Here is a 24,943-nt window from a genome sequence, read left to right on the forward strand (position 1 = left end):
TTCAGATATTCGGCAGTATGTTTACGTAAACAATTTCCCCATCCTTATCATTTGTGAGCCTAATGTGCCGAAGATATTGCGACTGTCAGGTTACGAGGCGTTTGCATCTCCCACGCACCGAGGGAACACTAAAGTCATCATCTACATTCGGCGTGAACTTACATATGTGCTTCATCCAGTTCCCCCTAATAACGACAACCAGTACATTTGTCTAACAGTGAAGAAGCGTAATCTCACGCTTACGCTTGTGGGTGCGTATATATCTCCATCAAGTCGATTTGACGCCGCACGACTGAGTGACCTGATCGCGGTTACACCCGGCCCTTGGATCGTCATGGGTGACTTTAACGCTCACCACACAATGTGGGGAGGCGTTAGAATGAACATTAGGGGACGGAAACTTGTGTCCTTCGCTTCTGACCATGATCTTCATTGTTTAAATGACGGCTCCCCAACTTATATTCGAGGGACAACTTACAGCAGCTGCCTTGATTTGGCGTTCGTTTCTCGATGCCTTATCAGCAAAGTACGGTGGTTTTCGGATATTGAAACCCGCGGCAGTGACCATATCCCTACATATTTGACCATTACTGGCCTTTCCACATGCACCTCTGCCACACGCATGCGACGCATCGATTGGACAGTGTTTCAAGCACTTATGGAAGATGCATCCAGAGAAGGTTCATCCGCAAGTTTTGAAGGGAAAGTTAAGGAGGCCATGGAGAACGCGACACGGTTATTCACCCCAATTAAAAAGTACACGGAATGCGATATGGAATTGCAGCGCCTGCGATCACTGCGGCGTAGGGCCGAGCGTAGGTACCGACGCACAAAGTCGAGCCTTGACCTCAGAGATGCGAGGCGCATGCAAAAGAAAATTCAGCGCAGAATTCAAGCAGTACAGGCACAACGTTGGAGGTCATTCTGTGAAACGCTTGACCCACGGAAACCGTTGTCACGCATCTGGAATGTAGTTCGTGGCCTTCGAACATCCCCACAAGCTGCACCCTTTCAAGTCTCTTGCACTCTTCCAACGACGTGGCGAGGTCGAGGTAGCTGAGGATTTCTGCGCTAGGGTAGCAGGACCATCTGCCCCATCTGCGACGCTGCATTGCAGCGATGTTCCTGCTTCTCGGGATCCTCGGATGGACCTTCCCTTCTCCGTGGAGGAACTTGACGCCGCGCTGGCTTGTTGCAGACGATCATCATCGCCGGGACCCGACGGTGTGCCATACACTGCACTTGCAAACCTTGGACAAGAAGCTAGGCGTGTCCTTCTGGAGCATTATAACAAATCTTGGAATGAGGGCACAGTTCCAGACGATTGGAAGTCCAGTCGTCTAGTTCCGCTCCTGAAACCAGGGAAATCGCCTCTTGACCTGATATCATACCGTCCAATTGCGCTGGCTAGTTGTGTTGGCAAAGTACTGGAAAGGATGGTACTTACACGCATTGAGTGGTACATGGAGCGCTACCGCATATATCCGGATATAATGTCCGGGTTTCGACGTGGACGCTCTTCAATCGACAACGTGGTCGACCTAGTGTCATCCGTCCAGCGCCAGAAACATTTGAAGCGCTTGACCACGGCATTGTTCCTGGATGTAAAGGGCGCATACGACAATGTAACCCACCAGGCTATTTTGGACGCTCTGGAAGCTGCCGAGCTTGGTGGCCGCGTATTCTGCTGGATACGTAGTTATTTATCCCACAGATCTCTCTTTGTGCAGACAGAGGAAGGCCCAACATCTTCTCATTTCACTTCCCGTGGAGTCCCGCAGGGTGGAGTGCTCAGCCCAACGCTGTTCAACCTTACACTTGTCGGTCTTGTCGATATACTACCACAGTCGGCGCAACTCTCAATATATGCGGATGACATCTGTATCTGCGCATCCGGAGCTACGCGCCCACAAGTTCGAGCGAGACTTCAAAAGGCGTCAAGTATTCTTGCGGCCTACCTTCGCCAGCAAGGCCTACAGATTTCAACCGAAAAGTGCTCGCTGGTTGCCTTTACACGAAAGAACATGTCTCCTTATACCGTGTGCATAAACGGCACAGCAATACCCTACGTAAAGAGCAATCGGTTTCTGGGAGTTATCATCGACCGAAATCTATCTGGACCCCTCATATCTCATACACGAAAAAGAGACTGACAGCGATTTCTCACGTTCTCGCCTTTCTTGGGGGAAAGTCGTGGGGAGCGTCGGTGCGGTCGATGATGCAGCTCTACAACGCCTTATTCATGGGATTTCTTCGCTACAGCCTCCCTGTACTTGGAAATATTCGAAAAACAAACATACGAAGTCTGCAAAGCGCTCAAGCTCAAGCTCTCCGGACTTGCCTAGGATTGCCGAAATGTGCCTCTACGGCCGCATCTGTACTTATCGCCCAGGAGCATCCAATCTCTACCTACTTAACAGTTGACGCACTGAGGGCACATTTCCGGCACATTTCCCGGGTTCCCTCTCACCATCTTGCCAGTCTTCCTATTACCAGGCCGCGCACATCGTTTGCAGACATCATTGACGCACATCCCGCCATTCTGCCGTCCCAGTTTGCACCCGCCTCTAGACCGTCCTAGCCACTTTGGAGCCTGCACAATCCCGGTGTGCTTCTTTCGATACCTGGCATCAGGAAGAAGATAGATTTATCGCCGACAGAACTACAACAAGTCACCCTTGAATATTTACATGAGCACCATGCAAACCGGGTGCACGTTTACACCGACGGCTCAGTGAACCCTATCTCTTCTTCTGGCTCCGTCGTCATACCCGCAAGCACTACAGAAATTAGAGTTAGGACAGGTCACCGCACTTCTTCGACGGGTGCAGAACTCACTGCTCTTCGTGTCGCCATTGAATACATCAGTCAGCAGTGCCCTCAGTGGTGGTCTATTTTCACTGATTCGAAAGCTGCCCTCCAAGGCTTACAAGCTGCTCTTCGCCGTGGAGCCCATGTACAACTGGTCGCTGAAATTCGACAGCTACATCACTCTGCCATCAACAAAGGACATGACATTGTCTACCAATGGCTACCGGGGCACAGCGGCATAGCAGGTAATCACCGCGCGGATGAGGTCGCGCGAACTGCTCACAACGACGGCGATTTTGTGTCGATCCCCATTTCGAGATCGGATGCAGCGAGCAGGCTTCGCGCACTTGCGCGGGACATCACGCTTGCCGCGTGGAATTCCGGCCAATTTTGCAATTCCCGCTTACAATCCTTGGACCCAGATCTGAAGCTCCGGCTACCATCAGGTCTACCAAGACGAGAAGAAACTTTGCTGTGTCGCCTCTGGCTTGGTGTAGCTTTCACCAACCACTACTCATTCTTAATCGGTATGGCTGATAGTCCTGCATGTTCCATCTGCGGGCATGACGAGACCATAACCCACATTCTTTGTGACTGCCCTGCCTACACCACCGAAAGGCAGTCTCTCAGCCGTGCGCTGGAGCGCCTAGATACACGCCCTTTCACGGAAATGAAGATTCTCGGCCACTGGCCGCGGCGGTCGTCGGCGAAGAAGGCCTGCAAGGCACTGCTCCGCTTCTTGAGAACTTCTGGCCTGCACGATAGGCTGTGACTTTAACGAACAGTGACGTTTTATAGTGACTTCAATTTTCTATTACTCTCCTTTCTCTTTCTTTTTTATCCCCTCACCCCCTTCCCCCCGTGTAGGGTAGCAAACCGATTATTCTTTTGGTTAACCTCCCTGCCTTTCCTCTTCTATATCCTCCTCCTCCTCCTATGTTCTGAAGAGCAGAAGTAAAGACCAAGTCAACTTTCGAGTGTGGTTCTGAATTTTCCGCTTTTTGTGGTAGCGTAACAAATGATAAGCTCGTGACAATTAGATGTGAAGAGTGGGCGAGTTCTTTTATGATGTTCAAAAAGTTATTTAGGTTTGCAGGGTTTAACACCCCAAGGAGACTCACCAACGCAGGTTATGAGGGACGCCGTAGTGAAGGGCTTGGGGTCCTTTCGACCACCTGAGGACATTTAACGTGAACTGATGTCGCACAGTGCATGGGCCTCTAGCGTTTCGCCTCCAACGAAATTGGACCACCGCTGCTGGGATTGAACCGCCTCTTTCGGGTCGGCAAACGAGCACCATAACCTTCGAGCCACCGCAGTGGCTTGATGGTGAAAAAGTGTTTTTGATGATCGTGAATAAATTCGCCTACTTTCTTTATGTTATGATAATCATAGCCCATAAATTCTAAAGGACTTCATTAAAACTGATGGGTCGACTTCTGTTTTGAGGTCACTGTAATGAGGGCTTTATTAAAGATCTATATGAGGTCACTAAACGTATCATTCGAATATGAAGTCGCTTCACATCTTGAACGAGATTCCCTAAGACTGGTATCTGCAGGGAGTCATGTTCAAACAGATCATTCATTGCCCTGAAGTAAGACGGCCTTTTTTTACAAGCTAAGAAAGCCATTCTGTCGGTCTTAGAAAAGTACTGATGCACCTCCTCGGGATACGCTTCCTGACGGGTGTCGTTGCGCGAATACTTCATCACTGTCATGCGTAGTTGGATAGAAAGAAACTCTTCAGTTTCATATTAAGTATTTTCCCTTTCTTGAGATGTACGTATGCATGTGCGTTTCACCGCCCGTCAACTTAAACCGAATGCTCAAGCGCGTGGCTCGGACCGACATTAGCGCAGCGGAGCTTATAGCGCTGGGTCCGAGACCATGCCAGTGTGGCGGCAGGGCAGCCATTACCGTCAGCTGTCGCAAACACAGCACCTATTCTCGTCCTTTCCATGTTTTAATGATTTCCTCTTTACCTATATATGCAGAAACTGGCCCATGTCCGGACTCTCCTGAGAGCTTCCCCCTCTACTTAGGTGCAGTGATCTCTTCTGGGTGAAACCTTTACTACTGCATATTTTGCTCCCGCTGATCTTTCTATGGATGCGACACAAAGTGGAAATTGGTGGATTTCATTCCTACCGTAATTAAACGCTTTATTTGGTGACTGAAGTAGGCACGTTAAAGTGACGAGTTGGAGGGGGAATCTAATTTCCCGCAGTTACGACTTACAATACAAGAAAGTCATTCATGCGTGCCCGGTTAGTGTAAGTTGTAAATAGTAGAGTTTACCGTCCCGAAGAGTCACGTGGACTATGAGGGACGCCTTAGTGGAAGGCTCTGAACTAATTTAGGCCACCTCCTGCAGTTATTTAATGTACGCTGACATCGTGGAGTGTTTGGGTGTTTTTGTGTTTTGCCTCGAGCGTATACATTCTCATGTAGAGGAATTAGTAATGTAAAAAAATTCGCAGCTTCCATTGTCTGCACATTTATTAAGTTAGGCAGATCATACAATCTAAAGCAAAAGAAAAGAGCCGTTGATTGCGCTTCCTGCGTGAACGTGTCGGATTTCAGAACGGGATCTTCAAATGATTTTGCATGCACACTCAAGCATTAATTGACCTGGTAATGACCTTAAGCACACCATCTCATTTTTAACGGTTCGCACTTCGTTGCCGAGGAGTTAGCCGGACCTGTATACCCTGGAGAGGCCTTAGAACTATTTCAAGTTGCAGCTTAAGATCCTCTATCGGCACTACGGATTCCACCTGGAAGTTCCTCAGGATCTGGGTCAGCATTATTTTCTCTTCGAGCTGGGCAAATTTTTGACCTGTAAGAATGAACAAAGAAAAGTTGTTATAATGATTTAAAATGAGTACAATTTTTTGCTGCGGACCCAACACTCTCCATAGTCGAATATAAATATTGCTAGCTGTTTGTTGTTATAGTGCAACACACATTCATTTTTTTTAACGGAAAGCTTTTTACATCATTCAGCGGTGACTTATATACATATGCACCACCACTTCATTTGTACCGCACCGTGCACGGCACGCAGAATCAAATTTCATGTTTTCGCCTTCTGTTTGCTAGCATCTACTATTTCACTCCTTAAAAAAATTAGTAGCATTATACGACAGCGTATACAGTTCATTCGGCCGAAAAGCCATCGGCGTCGTGGTTGTCGGCACCTCGCGTCGAAAATAAAATCGTACCATGCCAACCGTTTGCCGCAGAATGTTCCGGATGGAGTCATACGGTTCAGCGTTTCGTGCATCATCAACCTTCTTGTTCAATTAGAGCCCAGCACGCGGCAGGGATTCGAACCGGGGAACTATATTGAGGGCTACGCAAAACAAATCGTATCATGCGCGGTTCGGGTGTCCACCAAGACCAATGAGACTGTTACTGCTTCATTTTCTTTCTTCAAAAAAAGCAAATTTTCTATTTGTCCAACGGGCAAGGCGCCGCGCCGAACGGGCGATGGCGTTCCGTGGACTCCCTGGCAGCGCTGCAAGACGCTGTCGCGTTTCACTCTTAAAGGCGAAGCTTAAGCGCCATGAAAATTTTCAGTTTACTTTCTATTTTGTTGCTGTTGAGCGTTTCTACTCGTCATTAAGTTATTTATCAGTCCTCTAGGGGTTTATATTCCTCGTTTTCAGATTTTAAGTCTGTACCTTGCGAGACATATTTGTCTCTTTTATTACTATTAATAGTCCAAGTTCCTACTGACCTTTTCCTGTGCGACATTACGCAGTATGCAGTTCTAAGATTATTGCAATCCGCTATGTAACCAGCTTACTGAGAAGCACACCCTATAAAGCGATGTTTCTCGCAGATATGCTGCGTAAGCACAAGTCGCATCTGATGTGCTCCTCATAGAGGGCTGTGCGGAAGCAGTGCAAAAAAATCTCCTAGTTGCTGTCGCCAAGAAACCCCATCTCGGCGCTTTTAATGCGTGTTTCCAATCCAGCTACACTTCACGCCATTGGGCCCGAGTCCTTTTCGGCACAGTTTAAATTTTGTGGTCAGAAGGCAAACTTATACCATATGGCATGGGCTTGTCAGAAAAATGACAGCATTGACATCATAAATCAGCCAACGCGAGAGGGATGGGAGGCGGCCCTGTCCAGCTCGGACCTCGAGGAACAACGAGCCCTCGTCGCCAGAGAACGGGCAGCGGCTTTTACCAACGGCGTCCCGGACTAGGGACCCGATCAGCCTTCCCTTCATCTAAAGCATTGTGGCTTTCAATAAATGTTTTCATCATCATCAGTGCTGGCTCTTCTCTATGCGCTAAGAAACGCTGTCGCGATATTGAAATAGCTCTTTGTGGTCATACCTATGCAGTTGCGCGATCCAGCAGAGAATGGTACGTAAGCGTATGGGCTGATGTTTCTGTTGTCCATGAACCTCTCAGGCACGAAAGAGTTGGCATCTGCATACACTCTAGGGTGCCGATGCAAAAAATAAATCGCACAGAGGGCTACTGTGCCTTTAGGAATGATGTTATTTCCTGGAAGATTCAATGAAAGTTCAGTTAACTCGGTTTGGGTTGTGTGCACACAACAATTAAGCAAAAACAATTATTTTCAATGCACTTTTACTTGTGCGCCAAATTTTCGCCAGTTGGCAAGATCACTATTTGTACTCAGCGAACCCATTATTAGGTAAATAATATGGGGTCGCAACGGGGCGAGCAATTTGTTCTCCTTACTTTTATATGCGGATACTACGATCATTTGAGAGCGAATAAGATGCAAGTGACTACGAATGAAAGTGTAAGACACTGTAAATTTTATGCAAAAATGAGGCGTTGAGTGAATATAAAAGTGTGCCACATTGGAATTCAGAGTAAGCTGAGACAGCAAATACCTCTAATGCACAATGCCCGAGGGAAAACATTTCTTTTTTTTTCAACTCACCTACGCGTACGTCTTCGTCTATGTTTCGAGCAACAAGAGGAACTGGTGGGTACAGGCGCATAGATTCCTGGAGAGTGAATAGGGAGAAAAAAGTCCAGCCGTGCTTACGCGCTAAAAGAAAAGTTGAACACAAATGCCCTGCCTTTGCTCCTAGATCCAGCGTTAATTGATTTCTTAACGATCTGCTTAAAGAAAAAAAGATGATTTGGTTTGGTTAATGTGGTTTAACGTCCCAAAGCGACTCAGGCTATGAGACGCGCCGTAGTGAAGGGCTCCGGCAATTTCGACCACCTGGGGTTCCTTAACGTGCACTAACATCGCAAAGTACACGGGCCTCTAGAATTTCGCCTCCATCGAAATTCGAACGCTGCGGCCGGGATCGAACCCGCGTCTGTCGGGTCAGCAGCCGAGCACCATAACCACTCAGTCACCGCGGCGGCAAAAGCGAGAAAGGGAGTGGTGGGGATGTTATGTCTAAAACATGTCAAACATTCTTGTACAAAAATTTTCAATATTAAGAAATTGTAAGGTACTGTTATGGAAATATTGGAGGTAATGGTCTATTATTCTGACATATAGCAAAATACTTTGAAGTGTTTCGATCGCTAGCATGAAGCAGTCAAGACTGCAGTAGACAACCAAAACGCTTTTGACAATCGCAAAAACGTTGATAGCAAAAAAATGCAAGCCTGTTGACGGAATTTTTTGCGGATACATTGATTGTTATAGCGAAATCTTATAATATATGAAAATATTGCGTTCCTGAGCTTTTATCGTTCAAAAATGCCTTTGTCTAGAATTGTCTGGTATGAAGTAATCGATAACTTTTAATAGCTCATTAATGCCTACCTCATACCTGCCTACCTTAATGCCTACCTCATATTTATTTATAAGTTTTAGGCCAGTCTGATCATTGGCCTTAAAAACTAATGCTGCAAAGAGCTGTATTTTTTCACGAAAGAAATTTTCCTTTCTTCACCAGGACTTTTTCTCTCGCCAATTATTACAATGCTTTTCTGATCCCGTCTTAGTTTGGTGCACTTCGCTATGTTAGGCGCTTGCGAGACACCCTTCAGCCGTCGAGCTAATGCTAGCATGGGGGTGCAGCAGTGCGCTTCGCCTTGGCTGCTGCAGTGGCTGGGTCTAACTCGACGTAGAAGCCCTGTTTACATGAACTCGATAGAGTCGAGTCGAGTTTGCTTGTCGAATAAAAACCAGTTGTCGGGTTCATGTAAACGCTGTCGGGTCGAGTAAAATGAGCGGCAGAGCGAGTCGAGTTAACTCGCCTGCAGGGAGTAGGTTAACTCGCTTGACCCCCCTTTCTAGAAACCTCGACCCTAGGCGCCGCTGCGATACTTACGCACTTGAACCGAGTTCATGTAGACACCAAGCGGGGCGAATCAGGGTAGAGTCACCTAACCCAACGCTGACTCTACCTGGTCCTGTCGGGTTCATGTAAACAAGGCTATTTTTGTTGGCCTTGCCTCCTTTCTTTCTGCACGTGTAGCGTTACATCTGTGCCTATGGCGCGTCGGTCCTGTCACGGATACATCGTTGTACGTGGCTGCCATCTACATATACTTATCTCCCGGGGGTTCTTAGCTGTTTGCATGAACCGCCTGTCGATGAGTGCGTCACACTTCAGTGGCGCGTAAGGCCATCACCAGCTTCGTTTCACGTGTGTCGTCCCCGCTAGTGCGATGGCCTGTTCGGCAACTTTGTCCTTACACAGCGACCTAAAATTGTAGTTTCCTTTGTGAAGTGCGACATCGCACGCATACTTGCCACCGCTCTCTGCCTTTCAGTCCTCGAAGCCAAACCTCGCAAAAGAAGGAGGAAAAAAAAAGAAGATAGGCAGGTCACTGGCGAACGTCAAGGCTGTTACGCCTGAGCAGCCGAAGTAATTCCTGGCTGCTGTTTCCTCGATAACCTTTCTGCGAGCTTCCTTCGTGAAGCCAAGCCGAATATTATGTGAAGTTGACCCGAGTAGAATAGGTAGTAGTATTAGTAGTAAGCGGTTGAAGAAAAAGGAAAGGAAAGATGCATGGGCCTGTGACTGGTGAGTTGTCACCACCACCACTGCCGGCGTGCGATAGGGAGAAGGAGAATAGGTAATGAAAAGTTAGCACACATTTAAAGAGCAACGCACACAACTTAGTGGCAAATTTCGCGTGTTCCTTGGATTGGTTTTTTTCTTGGACTCAATGACCCGTTATTTTATGTTGCCGCATAGCGACAGTTGTGCAAGAAGCATTTTTGCGGTATTTGTTCAGAAAGTTATTTTGTGTGTTACATTGCAATGAATCTTACAAATACTTCGGGGTTATAATTTATTTTCAGTTTAGTGGGACTGACTACAATAATTCCATCACGCCATCTGCAAAAAAATAGGCCTCTTGTGACAAACTGAAGGCAACAACCCAGGAGCATCAGGAAATTGGCGTATATACCTATATCGCTCATTAGACCCACACTCGAATATGCAGACGAAGTTTGGGAGCTGCACACTAAAAAAGACATTTCAGAACTGCAAAAAGTATACAGACATGAAGTGGGTTTAATATACAATAACTTTGGAAATACTGATTCTTCCGCCTGTTCACATGATTTCTGGCTTGAGCTTTCTTCATTCGCTGGTAAACAGAAAACATGGAATGTCACCAGATCCTTACGCCACGCGCTCTGCAACTCGGAAAACCAAACGCACGCATAATCTCACTTTGGCCCCTTACTTCGCAAGGACTAACCAACATATATATTCATATTTCCCACGCCTATAATAGACTGGAATTCATTGTCTCAAGAGGTGCTCGAAAATGAAAATTATGCAAGTTCTCTCCAAGATATTGTGTAAATTCTGTATTTCTATTTCATGTTTCATCTACTTGCCGTTTTGTATTGTAACCATTTTATTTTATTGCATTGCATTACTTCCTGGAGCTACAAAAATTGATTCTTTATAGTTTCCCATCCTGCCAGAGCCATTTGAAGTCTACAGTTTGCGTAAATAAAAATATTTGCGTCATGCTGCAATTAGGCGACAAATAGAACGAAATAATTGTCAAGGAGATAATAACGACATTGAGTATTTTCAGCGAAAAAAACCGCCAGTTTGCAGCTGTCTACCCTGTGCTAGCTGTACGAGCGTGTCTTCAGAAGCAAAGCAGAGTGGGCGCACAATTGAGTACGCCTTCATTGTCACCTGAATAAATAGAAATAACTGTCGCTTTGACATCAAAGCAATGGGCAGCGCACGAAGGGAATATAAAAGATCGAATTGGACGAAAGGAAACTTGTGATCGGAGCGTGTGATTGTTGCAGTGCCACTTATTCGCAAGAAAATAGAGTGAAGAAGTGACAGAATTCTCGAAATATTTCACTTACACTATGCTTCGAGCACTTATTAGTATTCGGCCCAAGCTGGCGTCTTGCAAGTCCTTTAACGTGACATTCCATATCGACTGCCTTTACTCGCATCGCTCGCACCTTAGGACAGTGCGTGAGCTGCTTACCGCAATCTGAGTTCAGATTGACGTTGTGGAGAAGGATGGACAGTTGGGCAAGTTGGTAAAGGTTCATATTGAAAGGTACCATGCAAAACGAGACGCAAGATGCACAGCGATTGTCTATGTTCTCTTCTTTACTTCTTGCGTCTCTTTTTGCGCTGTACCTTCCACTATTAATATGCTGACATTATGACACATTTTAAAACCTTCTTCAATACCGGACACACAAAATAAACTGTGTTCTCATGTGACGCGCAATGCTTCTAAGTGTGAAAAATAATAATGATAATTCCTGATAACAAAGAGTTAACACGGGAAAATGAGCATAACTGCTGTTTCGACACAGATACGAAGGCTTACAGTAAACATTATTTTTTCTTGCTTCCTTCTAAGGAAGGTAATTTAACAAAACTTCTGTTTGGGCTAGATGGTGCATAGCTTATTTTGAAACGAATTGAAGCGCACAACAACACGCACACAAGAGAGGAAAGACACAGGACAGGCGCTAACTTCGGCACGTGAACGGCACGTGAACTATTAGAAGCCTTTCACATCAGGAAGAGGGGGCATGACTGTGTGAGTGACACGTCTGTTAATCTTTTGCACGCAGAGTACAGGTATCTCGAGCACGCATTGTGAACTGACGATGTGTTTCTTTACTGCGCATGTCTCCATTTATGTATATAATCTGCTCTCTTACTTGAGAATAAATCAGATGAAGTTAGCGCCTGTCCTGTGTCTTTCCTCTCTTGTGTGCGTGTTGTTGTGCGCTTGAATTCGTTTCAAAATATTCTAAGGAAGATTTCCATTCATGTTTAACGCACAAAAAAGCTTTGATATCATCCTTCAAGTATTAAACCCATATTTTTGCGTAGGAAAACAAACCGAAACTCGCCATATTACGGAAGCTTGTATTCAGGGATCGTATGCAAAAGTTTCAAACCAATCCAATGTGAAAGTAGCTAGTGAAAGGCGAGCACTTTTTATTTTCTCCGAGATATCGAGGCGGTGGACAGCATTAATGTGCTCTACAAAATGTGCTGATTATGACCATGCGCTGTGGTACCCCCTTTGTCAAAAGTAACCGGGCACAGGTGGTTTGTTTCTTGGCCGCGTAGAGAAGCACTTATGGCAGCCCTTAAGCTGTGAATTTGTGTAAAGTAAGGTGAACCCTTGTACTCAAGTTCTGACACCTTTCGGTCCTGAGGAGTGCCATAACGGCTCCGTTATACGGTTCAGAAGCAAAAACCTGCTGCTCGGTTACTTTTGACAAAGGGGGTACATCACGAGAGAGATTTTGTAACTTCTAACACCAGGAAGGAAGGGCCAACGCCATATATATTCTTGTGCGGGATCGACAACACACATTACTTCATTTCAAGGGAAAGAAGCTATCATGTCTACCGTATTGAGCAAAACGAAATGTGTTTCTCTTGTTACAAAACCCTTTACTTGCCTTTATGACACATCCTAAGTACTTGAGCTTCTTAATGTCCTCAATAGTTACTCCTCTCTGATTGTCATAGCCCAAAATAGCGTCGATTTCAGCGTGGACCTTTTTTTGGACGTCCGTATGGTGTCCCAACAGATACAAGGTGTACGATGTTGCAGTGGCTGTGGTATCGAAACCCTAAAGAAGAGAAAGCGCTCCTTTTAAAAACTTCGCAACTTAATGACGTCGATTAGTCACACCTTCTCTTCTCGTAGAAAGCTTCAAGCAGGCTATATTTTAACACAAACGGGAAGGCTTTCTTAGAGAAAAGAGATTTGCTACTTACTCCAATAAAAAATGTAGCAACTTCTTCAGCAACTTCATGCTCAGTTAGAATGCCCTCCTCGATGTGCATGCGAAGCAAAATATCCAGAAAACTTTTCCTGGATGCAGTGTCAGTACCTCCTGAAACATATTCTGCCTTTCGTTGCTGAATAATCTGTAGGAACGAGCATCGGGGAGACGTATTTATTTCGGTTATTTATTGGCAACCTATTAATCACAGCAAGAACATGTATAAATGTTCACGCATTCATATTTTGGTGCACCCAAGAAATCAGAAGAAGTCGTGATGCACCTTTTTGTTGTAGTCTCGAATGTACTGCACCTTCCTCAGGAATGTCTTGCCTTCTTGAGTCATATTAAAGATAGCATCGGGCCATAGAAAAACTTTGAGAACTCGAGACATGATGCTAGCTGCAAGCCTGCGCAGTAGGCATTCATTACATTTTTGCACAAACCTGCATAGTAAAAAGCAAAGAAATTTATACTTACTCGTCGGTTGTACACAGAAGTCTTCTGCTTGCGACTTCTTCTTCATTTATATTAACGCCCATGGCAGTTTCTGCACCGTTTGTAAATAGGCAGATTAAAAAATGACAAATGGCTTTCTTCTTGCTGGCTTCGTTAGAAAACAAATTTAGAAATGTTGAACCATATCAGCAATGTAACAGCAGCAGACTGAGTATGCCGGAAGTAGGCAAGCTCACTTAAAGGATAAGATACTCGCTTGCTATAAGACGAGCTAACCTAAATCCCCATCGTTGACCCAGCGGAGACTGTCTTGCTCTATGCTGTTGCTTTTTCGGAAAAAGTACCATAGGTGTAAGACTTGAACGCCTAAAAAAAAAAAAAAACCTATGATACTTTGTTGGTAACGAATTCTCTCTTCTTAGTGTCAACGAAACGCAACAAAGAGAGCACATATACGAAAAAGTGATTTTTTTTACACTTCGTTGACACTAAGCTATGCACCGACTTGTCTTACAGCGTGTTTTACTAGGATAGCTCTCTTTTCTAAATTGAATAAAACGCTTCTTGCAAAAACATAAGCGCCACCAAATTACTTCATCATAAAGCTAGTTGTCAGAACATTAACTTTATACATTTTACTTAGCTGCCGCTCAAATTTTTCGATCTCTTGGCATACGTTGCCAACTTTAATGAGTGCTGCAGCAGCTAGGAAGGTTGCACTTTCGCAGGCTGATGGTTAACACCACGTACTCATTGGTAAAACGTTTTCACATTAGTAGATTAGAGTTGTTAACTACGCTGTCATGCCTGCTATTGAAAAATTGTCCACATACACACAAGATTATGACAATAAGTATAGCCTCATTGTGTTGGCTGATTTAAGTAATGATTATGCATTTAATTCAGTTTAATTTATAACCTAAGTAGAAAATTTTGGATACCCGTTCAATCAATATTTACAAATGATCTTCAAAGCAATCCCAGCGTGACCAGACTACTCAACCTCAAAAGCTGTGCTATCTCAATTTTATACCCTTTCTGAATAAAATCTATCTGGAATAAGGAGAAACACCCGGTATAACAGTGCTTGGTTAGAAATATTGCTTCTCTTACCGGCGTTCGTGCCGAATGCTACAAAACAAGTACTACGCAACGCCTCATCACGTGATTTTGTGTGTCGTCACTGCACACGCTACAGTCACACATCATCACTCTTTATCCCTGTTTACTTTTCAGCAAATAGCTCGAGTGGCATAATATGGAAAAGATTATGACGGATTTTTTTTTCAGAAAGGTAAGCAGAAGGATGTTATATAGCAGGCGGCGAGGCGAGGAGGCGAGGCGAATATTTGCCCCAATAGTGAGATATTTTGTCACATTTGTAGGTCTACCGTCGTTATTAGGTGAAATTCTGCAGAAGCAATAAACATACATATTGTATCCGCGAAGGTCTGTTATGGGAAAAGACGTACTCCCTTGTGGGCCCACGATACCTGCTCGTTGTTCCAACAGCGCTGTGCTCCTCCATTTTTCGTGCCATGCACGTTTATGCACATATTATGTTACGGAGCAATAGCGCAAACAGGACAAGGGACCAAGTACGAGTAGACACACACAGCGCTAACATTGCGCTAACAGGTCCCTTGTCTTTTTTGCGCTATTGCTCCGAAGTATGAACCAACAAGCCCGAATTTCAACATTGTTAAAGCATATTTCTAGTTCAACGGGCCCTTTTCAATGTTAGCGCTTTGTGTGTCTACTCATCCTTGGTCCCTTGTCCTGTTTGCGCTATTGCTCCGAAGTATGAACCAACAAGCCCGAATTTCAACGATATTATGCTAGTTTCAAGTATAGAGAAGCACGAAAGACGAAAGTAAGCAATGGATGCTTTGAATGTCCCGCACCTTTAGTTCTTTTTGTGCTATGATGAATTATATGCTGCTGTATTTGCTATAGTACGCTGGATCTTCCTGTGTGCACAACTTCGCCTTCCTATGCCAGATCATGGATCTTATGGTTCCTAGAAATTTTTCGCAAAAAAAAACTCAGCAAGGCCTCAGAGACTGCGTTACTTGTCGCTAGCTATCCTGAATATCACGATGGTGGGATTTTAATAGGTTATAGTAAAGTTTCGGTTATAAAAACTGGATATTCTGCAGAGCAGACGGTCACTGTTAAGCATTTCATATGTACTGTGGAAAGTCCTCCCGTTACCTGGGGTGATTTCAACGCTTAGTGATAATTTCCTCGTTTTTGGCAATTTTTTTTACCACTCAGTACCTTCTTATAACGCTCCACCTGGAGGAATTTCGGGGCTACAGGAACCTTCACCAAAATAGGCTTAGGAAGTTTCCACTCGGCCCAAAGAAAGCAACGGAATAGAAGCAGCCAGGAGAAATATTTTCTTGCTTCAATGGTCTAGGTAACGTGTTTTTATTGAAGCCTAAGGATAGCATTGTAATCACTATGGCCTGCAACTGTAACAGCATTGAGCCTACATGTTTTGTAAAGTGGTGGCTGCCTAGAGCGCACGAAAAACTGGACTTTTTTAAGCCTAAATTCCTTTCCTTTTACAAAAGTGGTATGGCAGGTGTCGACCTTTCGGACAAAGCCGTCAACTGCTACAACGTCAGTATCAGGGACAAAAAGGGGGTGGCTGTTTACACGTAAGCTCAACTTTGCAATTGCGCACGCCTGAACAATGCACAAATTTGCTAGCGATGAGTCTGCTGACGATTTTTGCTTCGGTAAGAATGTTACTCTTCTTTTCCTACGCCTTGTCATGCAGCAACCAGCGGTTCGCAGACTCTCTGGCTCAATCGTGTCTGATGGTTGTTCGAAAAGCAGAAAGCTTTCCTCAGAAATCAGAACTGGGGTGCAGTATAGCCAGAGAAGATTCATGAGGGCCTGCAGGAAGTGTTATATCACCCTGCGTAAAAATCACGGACACATTGACAAAATTCACGCCACCAAGTAGGAGTAGAGCGAAGTAGCCACATGTGCTATTGGAAGACCCAGCGTACTATAAAAAGTACACCTGTGTAACTTAGGAATGAATGAAGCAATCTTGACGAAATTTAAGTAATCTGTTTTTATTTATAGGGAGAATTATAAGCTAAAAATGAAGAAATCCCTCGGTTAAATTTTTCTTGGTCCCTAATGGGTTAAAATTCAGGGGGAACTTTGACTGTCTAAAGTGCGTAGAGGCGATAGCGTTTTCCGAACCACTTTGACTACCTCTGTGGCACTGGTGACGTCACCACTGGATGAAGTCACACATGAGTTAATGACTCATTACTAAGTAACGAAAAATTACTGATTAATGACTAATTACCGATGAATAACTAAATCCTAATTAACTCCTAATTAATGAACTTAAGCTTCGCCTTTAGGAGTAGAACGCGACAGCGTGTTGTAGCGCTGCCAGGGAGTCCACAGAATGCCACCACCCGTTCGGCGCGAAGCCTTGCCCTTTGGAAACACCTTTGAACGCAACGCTTTTTGAGGAAAGGAAATGGCGCCGTAATTCTCTGTTATCTCGGTGGACACCCGAACCGCACCGCACCGAACAGGAAGGGAGGAAGTGGGAATAAAAAAAAAAAGAGAAAGAGGGGTCGTAATGAAGAAAATGAAAATTTCATTTCAGGAAAGGAAATTACGCAGTAACTGCCTCACATATCTCGGTGGACACCCGTCATCCAAGGTCTGGATGTAACGGGAGAGTAAGCCATTAAAGGCTTTTGCCTTTATATTGGTCCAAATAGAATCCACTGGTATGTAGCAGTCGGTAACGGTGTTTTTAAAGCAGTTGTTGCTTCCAACAAGGCACAAATACATCAGCCGTGCATAGCACGTACGATGGCTATTATTTTGGCAAAAATTTACTGACTCTTTGTTCAGCAAAAAACGACTTTAAGGCTATATTTCAATAGCAGTTTTTCTGGATTACTATGTGCGACACGCAAGAAACACATTCCATTTCATGCTAGCAGTCACATGGGTTCCTACGTCTGTGACTACTCCGGGCACTCTATGAGTACTGGTGGGTGCTCATGCTATCGTTAGGCTAGCCCTTCGGCCGCACGTGAAGCGCTACTCAACGGATTCTGAAGTTTCGGTGACGCTCACTAAAAAAATGAAACTAAATTTATCAGCGCAAAAAAAAAAACTGGAAGGGACACGTAAGCTCCGCCTTAGCGGCATGACGCGATAGCGTTAATGGAATAATGTCCATATATTCGGAATTGGTTATTTACGAATTTACATTCTTAGCTCCTTGGGAGTCCTCATACCACTACTGGCAGTGGTGCAAAGGTTTAGCGATGCGCCACTGCCTTGCGATGGTCGGTGCTTCCACCGGTGCGGCTTGCGAGGCCCAGTTTGCTCTTCCCGAGCAACCTCTCGCGACCAATAAATAATTAATTGAACTGCCACCTGCCACAGTGGGCAGTTTGCTCACAATCTGGTGGCCAGGTTGTGATGACTCCGCAAGGTCACGCGACCTAGGTTGCCCATCTAGGTTGCTGGAGCGGCGGCTGGTTGCTCCGGCCGCTCTGGCCGCGAGGCATCAGACGGTCGCCACGCCAACGCGTACGCTGACATCGAACAATTTTTTCCAACATGGGGCACAAACGCTCTCGCATTCCAAAAACACTACTTTGTGGCACCTTCCATACCTGAAGAAATATGTCCTGCTAGAGAGTCTTGAAGTGATCTGTGCATAGAGCTACGTTTCATTTATGTAAAGAAATAGATAAAAATAACATTGTCCTTACACTTTTTATTGATTTACAAAAAGCGTTTGATACTATTAATCACAATTTACTATTAGCTAAACTCGACCATTTTGGTTTCAGAGGTCCTTACATGTCGTTTTTTAAGAGCTATTTTGCTGATCGAGAACAATGTGTTCGTATAGGCGAATCGTTCAGCACAATGTTACATGTTCACACTGGTGTTCCTCAGGGCTCTGTGTTAGGACCCTTATTATTCAATATTTACGTCAATGACGTGACCAATCTTCCGTTAAGCTCTCAGATTTTTTTATATGCCGATGACACTGCTCTGGTGGTACCAAGTGAAACTTATGAAGAAGCATGCGGCAGGATGCAACAGGATGTTCATTTTTTGATAGAATGGCTCAACGCTAATCAGATTTATACTAATATCTCAAAAACCTGCCTTCTTTGTTTTCATAGTCCATACAAACAACTTCGTACATGCTCTAATATATATCTTCATGATAAGAATTGTACAAGCTGTTCATGCACGCCGTTGGAACTTAAATCTAGTTTCAAGTATCTTGGCATGACATTTGACGAAACTCTGTCATGGAACATTCATATTCAGGAGCTAGCCAAACGTTTGCGCTTGGTGTGTGTTTATATGTATGCCCTGCGATCTATTTGCGATGTGTCGGTTAGAAAAATGGTTTATAAAGGTTTAGGAGAATCCATATTGCGATATGGAATAACCATTTACGGAACTGCATCACTGTATAAACTAAACATACTAAGCCGCATACTGTACAGAATTGCATCTAATCTCGCCTACGGAACTAGCTGTCATGATAAAGCGGTAAAAGCTAGTATGGAACATTTTGAGATGCTACCTGTACACAAGCAATTTATCTTTGAAATATTGCGCAAAAATTTCTTCCACAGCGTCTTTAAAATCGACAACATTAAAGCACGGCCTCTCCGTCAGTCGGAAAAATACGTCATACCACGGATTTACACCAACTATGGGAAAAAAACCCGCAGTCATTATGTTCCTTATTACTTCAATAAGATACAAACAACCCCGAGCATTAATGGATTAAAACAACTTAATAAGTTTCTTCGATCGTGGTTGAATAGTAATACTGAGTGATAAATTTTTAATCTATTTTTTTTTTCTTTTCTTTCCATGTTCTCAGCGTTGTCATTTCGTGCATGAAAACGGTGGATGCTTTCTTGTATTCGATGTTTTTTGTTCATGTATTCGCCTTGCACCGCGGGAGCAGTATCTGAGTCTGTCTGGTTTCAGCTCTTTAGTGTTTTTATGTTTTATTGCATTGCGGAAGCAATTTCTGAGTCTGTCTTGTTCGAGCTCTTTTTTTTTTTTTTTTTTTGTGTGTGTGTGTGTGTTTTATTCACCGCTGATCATGTACTTCACACTCCGGCTGCCCAGCCACGCACACAAGCGATAACGCTTACGCGGGCTGGAGCATGTACTTGCGAATTGAAGTGAATAAAAGATATTATTATTATTATTATTATTATTATTTAAGGCTGACATTGACCCGTTGTAGTGGCTTACCGGTTAAGATTTAGCGCTTATGGCGGTTATGGACAAAACGCCTGTGTTCTATGCGAAGTCAGTGTGCGCTAAGGAACCCCAGGTAGTCGAAATTAACCCGAATGCTTCCACTACGGCGCCTTTATTAGCCCATGTCCTGCTATGCGATGTTAATCCCCACGTCGAGGTAACCGGTAAAAGTTTTACTTGTGGATACTTACCAAAGAGCATCCCAAAAGCAGCCTGTCTCAAAACTGGCAGAATGTCGAAAACCGTTGCTTCCTTTTGCATAAGCTTCTCCACAACATGGTTCGTTCGGCGGTTCATTATGGGCACGTAATTACGTAGTATCTTGAAGTGAAACGCAGGTGTTAGTATTTTTCTGCGCGCCCTCCAAAGTTCTTTGTCACTGCAATAAACGAAAATCGCCATCAAGTGCTAATCAATGCACTTCAAGCTTGAATACTTGCCGTTACTACAAGTCAGCATATTCACCTTGTAAGAACACCATTTCCCATCCACGGCTTCATCATGCGATATATGAAGGACTTGTTGAGGTTGACGGTGCTTGACAGAATTGCCTGAAACGAATATCAGAATTTTACTGCCCAGAAACACCTTTCCTGCGGCCCTGACACATCAGCACGTCACGAGGAAATAATACGAAGTTCAATTACAAGAAGTGCACCTCATATTCCAAGAATTCTGTTTCACAGCATATTGCCTACCATGGGTCATAGTGAACTGAGGCAGGCTCTTCTGTTTTTTCTGGTGGTTCCTACATACCCATCACTCTGATGTAGGACATATAGTTATACGAAAAAATGGGGCCAATTATCATGAAAAAAAAATCGCCAATAGATGCAGTATAACGGTTGTTTGATGTTCACGTATACAGTAGGAGTGAGATGCGTCAGTCCAGCGTAAACCTTCCTATGTTATCTTTTGGTTTGGTTTTATGGGGTTTGGCATCCTAAAGCTACTCAGGATATGACGGACGCCATAGTGGAGGGCTGCGGGTAATTTCAGCCACCTGAGGTTCTTTAACGTGCACTACCAACGTGCAGTACACATGCCTGTAGCATTTCGCAGGAGGCGTGCAGGCTTTCATAAAGCGTATTTTATTGCACGCACTTCTGGCGTTAAAGATAAGCGCCAAATAATTCCGCACTAAATCAGAATAAAAGCAGCACTTAAAAACATTGTGGAATCAATACATGTATCCGAATTGAGGACATTTTACACCTTCTAATTATAATTTTCGAGACAGCAAAGAGGTGTTGTTTTAATGAGAAATAGAGGTTTCGGTGGGTAGCAAGTTTCACATGCAATGAATTTGCTTTTGCCGTAAGAAGTGCATTCTGCGTAATGAGTGCCTATCGATGCAGCGGCGTTTTCGACAGTGCCGAGTCTGGCAGTCATTTTTAATGTGAATTTCTAAAAGCGTAGTTTTGTGTATCTTAATGCTATGCAACAGACCACTGGTTGTTGGAGAATTGCGGCTTGAATAATTTTTTTCCCCGTGCAAAGTACTTCACTTCAAGACTGAGCTGTTGAAGAAGAACGTGTTCGTGAAAAACGCAGATAACTGCCAGCCATAAACGCTTTCTGGGAGTCCGATGGCTCTGCATAACCTTGCAAACGAACGCATTTTCAGTCTCTCTAATTTCTTAGTGCCCCTGTGTGTTTGTTTAACTGAGTCCCCATATAATGAACTGTAGGAGCACAAAATGTAAGAATGGTTACTCCTGCAGATTACTGATGTAGTAATTATACCTAACCTAAACTACTTACTTCGTATCGGGCTGGAAACCACGATGTTTTAGCTGCAATCCTTGCAGCTTCACAGAAATACTGATTGAGAAAATTGTGTATCCGTACTGTTCCGCAGAGTGTCGCGAACTGGACCACCGCGGCGTCGGTCGTTATGTCCCGTATGGATCAACAGTTTAGGCAAATGCGTTGTCATGCTGCTGCGAGATTCTTATGCAGTCATAATTCTTTGCTCCTGCAATCAGTGGAATCACCTTCATGTCTCCATGTCTCCATCGCCACCACACCGAAGGCTGAAAACTTCAAGAAGTACCCCTAAGTTTATGTACGCCCTCCTGTCTGTGATATAATGGCTCCTTCAGAAAACATAAACAAATGAAAATCTTAACATAAGAGCATCATCATCAGCCCAGTGAGGCCCACTGGAGGACAAAAGCCTCTTTGTTTGATCTGGAATTATCCCTGTCTCACGTCAGCTGTGGCCACCGTGTAGCCGCAAACTTGCTAGTCTCATTCCGACATCTGCCTCTCTGCCGTGTATTGTTACGTTTGCCGTTGCTGTTCACTCCCTTACCCTAAGGGACTATAGTTACCTGCTCTATAAGCAGTGCCGCAGAAGGAATCTCTGCATAAAGATGGACTTAAGCAAACCCAAAAGAGCTGACAGGCCAATATATGTAGTCATGCCGTATGCCTCATAGATGCCCCACACAAAATATTCAAACTATCTGTGAAGGTAGTGAATGTAACGCCTAATGTTTTGAGCGATTTTCAAAGCATAAATTTGGTGGCTAAGAACAGGTTACCGGCGGTAGCCTTGCTAAATACCAATAGACTGCTTAGGGTGTAACAATTTAGTAGTGATGTAGACGCAGTATGTGTTCTTTCTGGCAACGTGCATCGTGTTCGTAGGCACTTAATGGAATGTCAAGGTTCTTGGGTGCGACAATTTTTCATAACTCTGGAATACTCAGCCCTTGGGGATACCCATAACCTAGTCCACAGACAAGAACTTTTGAAGCAAAGGTTGTGCACACCAGAGACCGAAGCGAACTCTTAAGCTAGCAGCTTCATGCACGCTTGGCTTGCCACTGTAGAGAAACTCAAATTCATTGCGTAAGCTAATACCTTAAGTTTTTTATCGAAGATACGAAAAACGCTAATGGCAGAATTGTTCAGAATGCTCATCCACGATGGTTCTAAGGAAAGAGAAAACCGTCGCGGAGAAATCAGAAAACCTTGTTTTACCGAGTAAACGGTGCACACAGGTTTTGAAAAACGTCCATAAATAACAATTAGTCGTATTGAGCAGTTCTTGTCTGAAAGGTTTATTTTGTTGCAGACGATGAGCTCTCACTTACGGGCTTGATATGAAAGACGGAAAAATAATAAAGCTCACGATCTATCGTCTTTTCGAGATGAATTTGAGACATTGCTAATTATTCCTGAGCATTTCAGCAGAACTGGAAGACAACGGGTAAAGTTAAGGTTAGATTGTAGTAGACGGCTCCTCAAGCCACACCTCTGGCGAAGCCAAAGAGCAGTAATCATTGAAAATTGCAGGCCATTTTACATAAGCTTTGCGAACATATGAGTCTACGTTAGGTAGTGTAATGGGTATGTACTCATCCATAAATATTTTTAAATCATTCTTTTTGGAATTCACTCGATGTGAATTTCCGTGGAAGACGGCCGAATCACAACATCAATACTGGTCTTGAAAATCTGAAGTACAGCAGCGGCAATATAAATTAGAAAATTCACTTGAGAGTCCATCGGCACATCACAAATAGTGGATTTACCAACGACGCTCCAATAAACACTAAGTCAAGCTTGGAAGAAAAATTAATATTTGTAAAACATGTTTCAAGTGCATAAGTGCTCTTACAATGGGCTTTGATTGGTTGCAAAGGCAGACGTTGCTTTGCAATAGGAACAATTCGCACAGCAAGGAAGTTTGTCTTGGTACTAAAGCTCGAAGATTGTCACAAGAAAGGTGAGCTTTCAGCTTCCGCCTTCCTACTTTGACTTCTAGATTAGTGCAGCGCTACCTGTCTCAGCCTAGCTCTGCCGGATTCGTGTAGTCGTTTCAAGCGCAACGGATGGGAAGCAAGAGAGGAGGTATATGAGGGTTAGATGCAGAAGACAGAGAATATGTAGTTGCGCGTGGGGGGAGTGCTTTTTCCCGATAGGCGGCGCTCGCTAGCCTTGGATAGTGGGATCCGTTTGCGGCACATGTGATCAGAAGCTTTGCGCATGCGCTTGTACAGTCGTCCCCACCGCAGGGGTAAAACCACAAGTGACGTGTGCTGCGTCAACGGCGTTGCCAGGAGGCCACGTATGCAGCTGAGGCGGAGCGTCGTGCCCGGGGCACTGCACGTAAGCGGGAAGCCAGAGCCCGCAAACTTGCAGTGAATTGAACTGAGTTGAGCTCTCGAGACGCTACCCGCAAACGACGCAAACGGTTTGTTTCTTAACGCGACTAAGGCAATTTTATTGCAAATACTAATCGGCGTTCCGGAACATGTTTCCTTGCTCCAACAACCGATATGGACGGCTTTAATTGTGGTCTCTGGCTTTAATCGCAGGCTGGGAAAAAATTGGAGGCTTATCAAGGTTAAGCCCAGTGGATGCGAAGCATGTCCTTAGCGTTTGGAGGCATCTTGACCGCATACACGCCCGGCGCAAAGACGCTGGCACGGTTGCGGGTACAGAGTGTGACGCGACGGCGGGCGCGCGCCGCCTCATCTCTGGCGTGACGTCACATATCACGTGATGCAGTGATGGTGGCGCCGCCGCCGCGTCGCGCGCGACGGCGCAAACCGAAGCGTGGAGGCCTCCGCCAGGCGACGTCCGACGGCGCGATATGAGGCCCCATCTGCAGCCGGTGTGACGTCATCACGTGACGTCACATCATGTGATCTCACTTCAAGGTCAATGGTGGCCACCGCCGGGAGGCGACCGACAGCGCGATATGAGGCCCCATCTGCAGCCGATGTGACGTTATCACGTGACGTCATGTCACGTGACCTACTTGAAGGTCACTTGAAGGCCAATGGTGGCCACCGCCGGGCGTCGCGCGAAGGCCCGAAACCTGCGTTAATATGCTTCGCATAAAACTCCCTATGCGGCGGATCATGCGGCATTGGCCTCCGCTTTTCAGCGCGCATATTATATTACAACCATCCATTTAATTCCCCGATATCGGGCCGGATTTACTGCTCCTTCGTGAATTTTAAAGCGGTCGCCGAAATTCGCTCTTATCGGACACTAGCTGTATATTACCCACCACTTTCAGGACCAACTACGTACATGTATTTTTGGTATTTACTTGTTATACTACCCACAAAATTGCACTAACCTTAAGACTTCTTTTGAACAAAGCGCCCAATG

At 44.8% G+C, this 24,943-nt stretch overlaps 1 protein-coding gene across 1 annotated transcript in view; it reads right to left on the reverse strand.

Annotated features, from left to right (window-relative positions):
- Positions 1-5,366: 5,366 nt before the first annotated feature.
- The window catches only part of LOC149351777 (cytochrome P450 4V2-like), a 34,297-nt gene continuing 14,720 nt past the window's right edge, over positions 5,367-24,943 (reverse strand). The window contains exons 3-11 of the mRNA XM_089577087.1: positions 20,273-20,358; positions 19,999-20,186; positions 13,520-13,589; positions 13,323-13,449; positions 13,032-13,184; positions 12,710-12,883; positions 7,748-7,814; positions 7,165-7,338; positions 5,367-5,652 (exon numbers count right to left, since the gene is read on the reverse strand). Of these exons, the coding sequence (XP_089433213.1) occupies positions 5,477-5,652; positions 7,165-7,338; positions 7,748-7,814; positions 12,710-12,883; positions 13,032-13,184; positions 13,323-13,449; positions 13,520-13,589; positions 19,999-20,186; positions 20,273-20,358 (1,215 nt within the window). The 3' untranslated portion in view covers positions 5,367-5,476. The remainder of the gene's footprint in view (positions 5,653-7,164; positions 7,339-7,747; positions 7,815-12,709; positions 12,884-13,031; positions 13,185-13,322; positions 13,450-13,519; positions 13,590-19,998; positions 20,187-20,272; positions 20,359-24,943) is intronic.

Source organism: Amblyomma mixtum, chromosome 3 (genome assembly GCF_055824585.1).
Source record: "Amblyomma mixtum isolate Tamu chromosome 3, ASM5582458v1, whole genome shotgun sequence".
In the NCBI taxonomy this organism is placed as follows: domain Eukaryota; kingdom Metazoa; phylum Arthropoda; class Arachnida; order Ixodida; family Ixodidae; genus Amblyomma; species Amblyomma mixtum.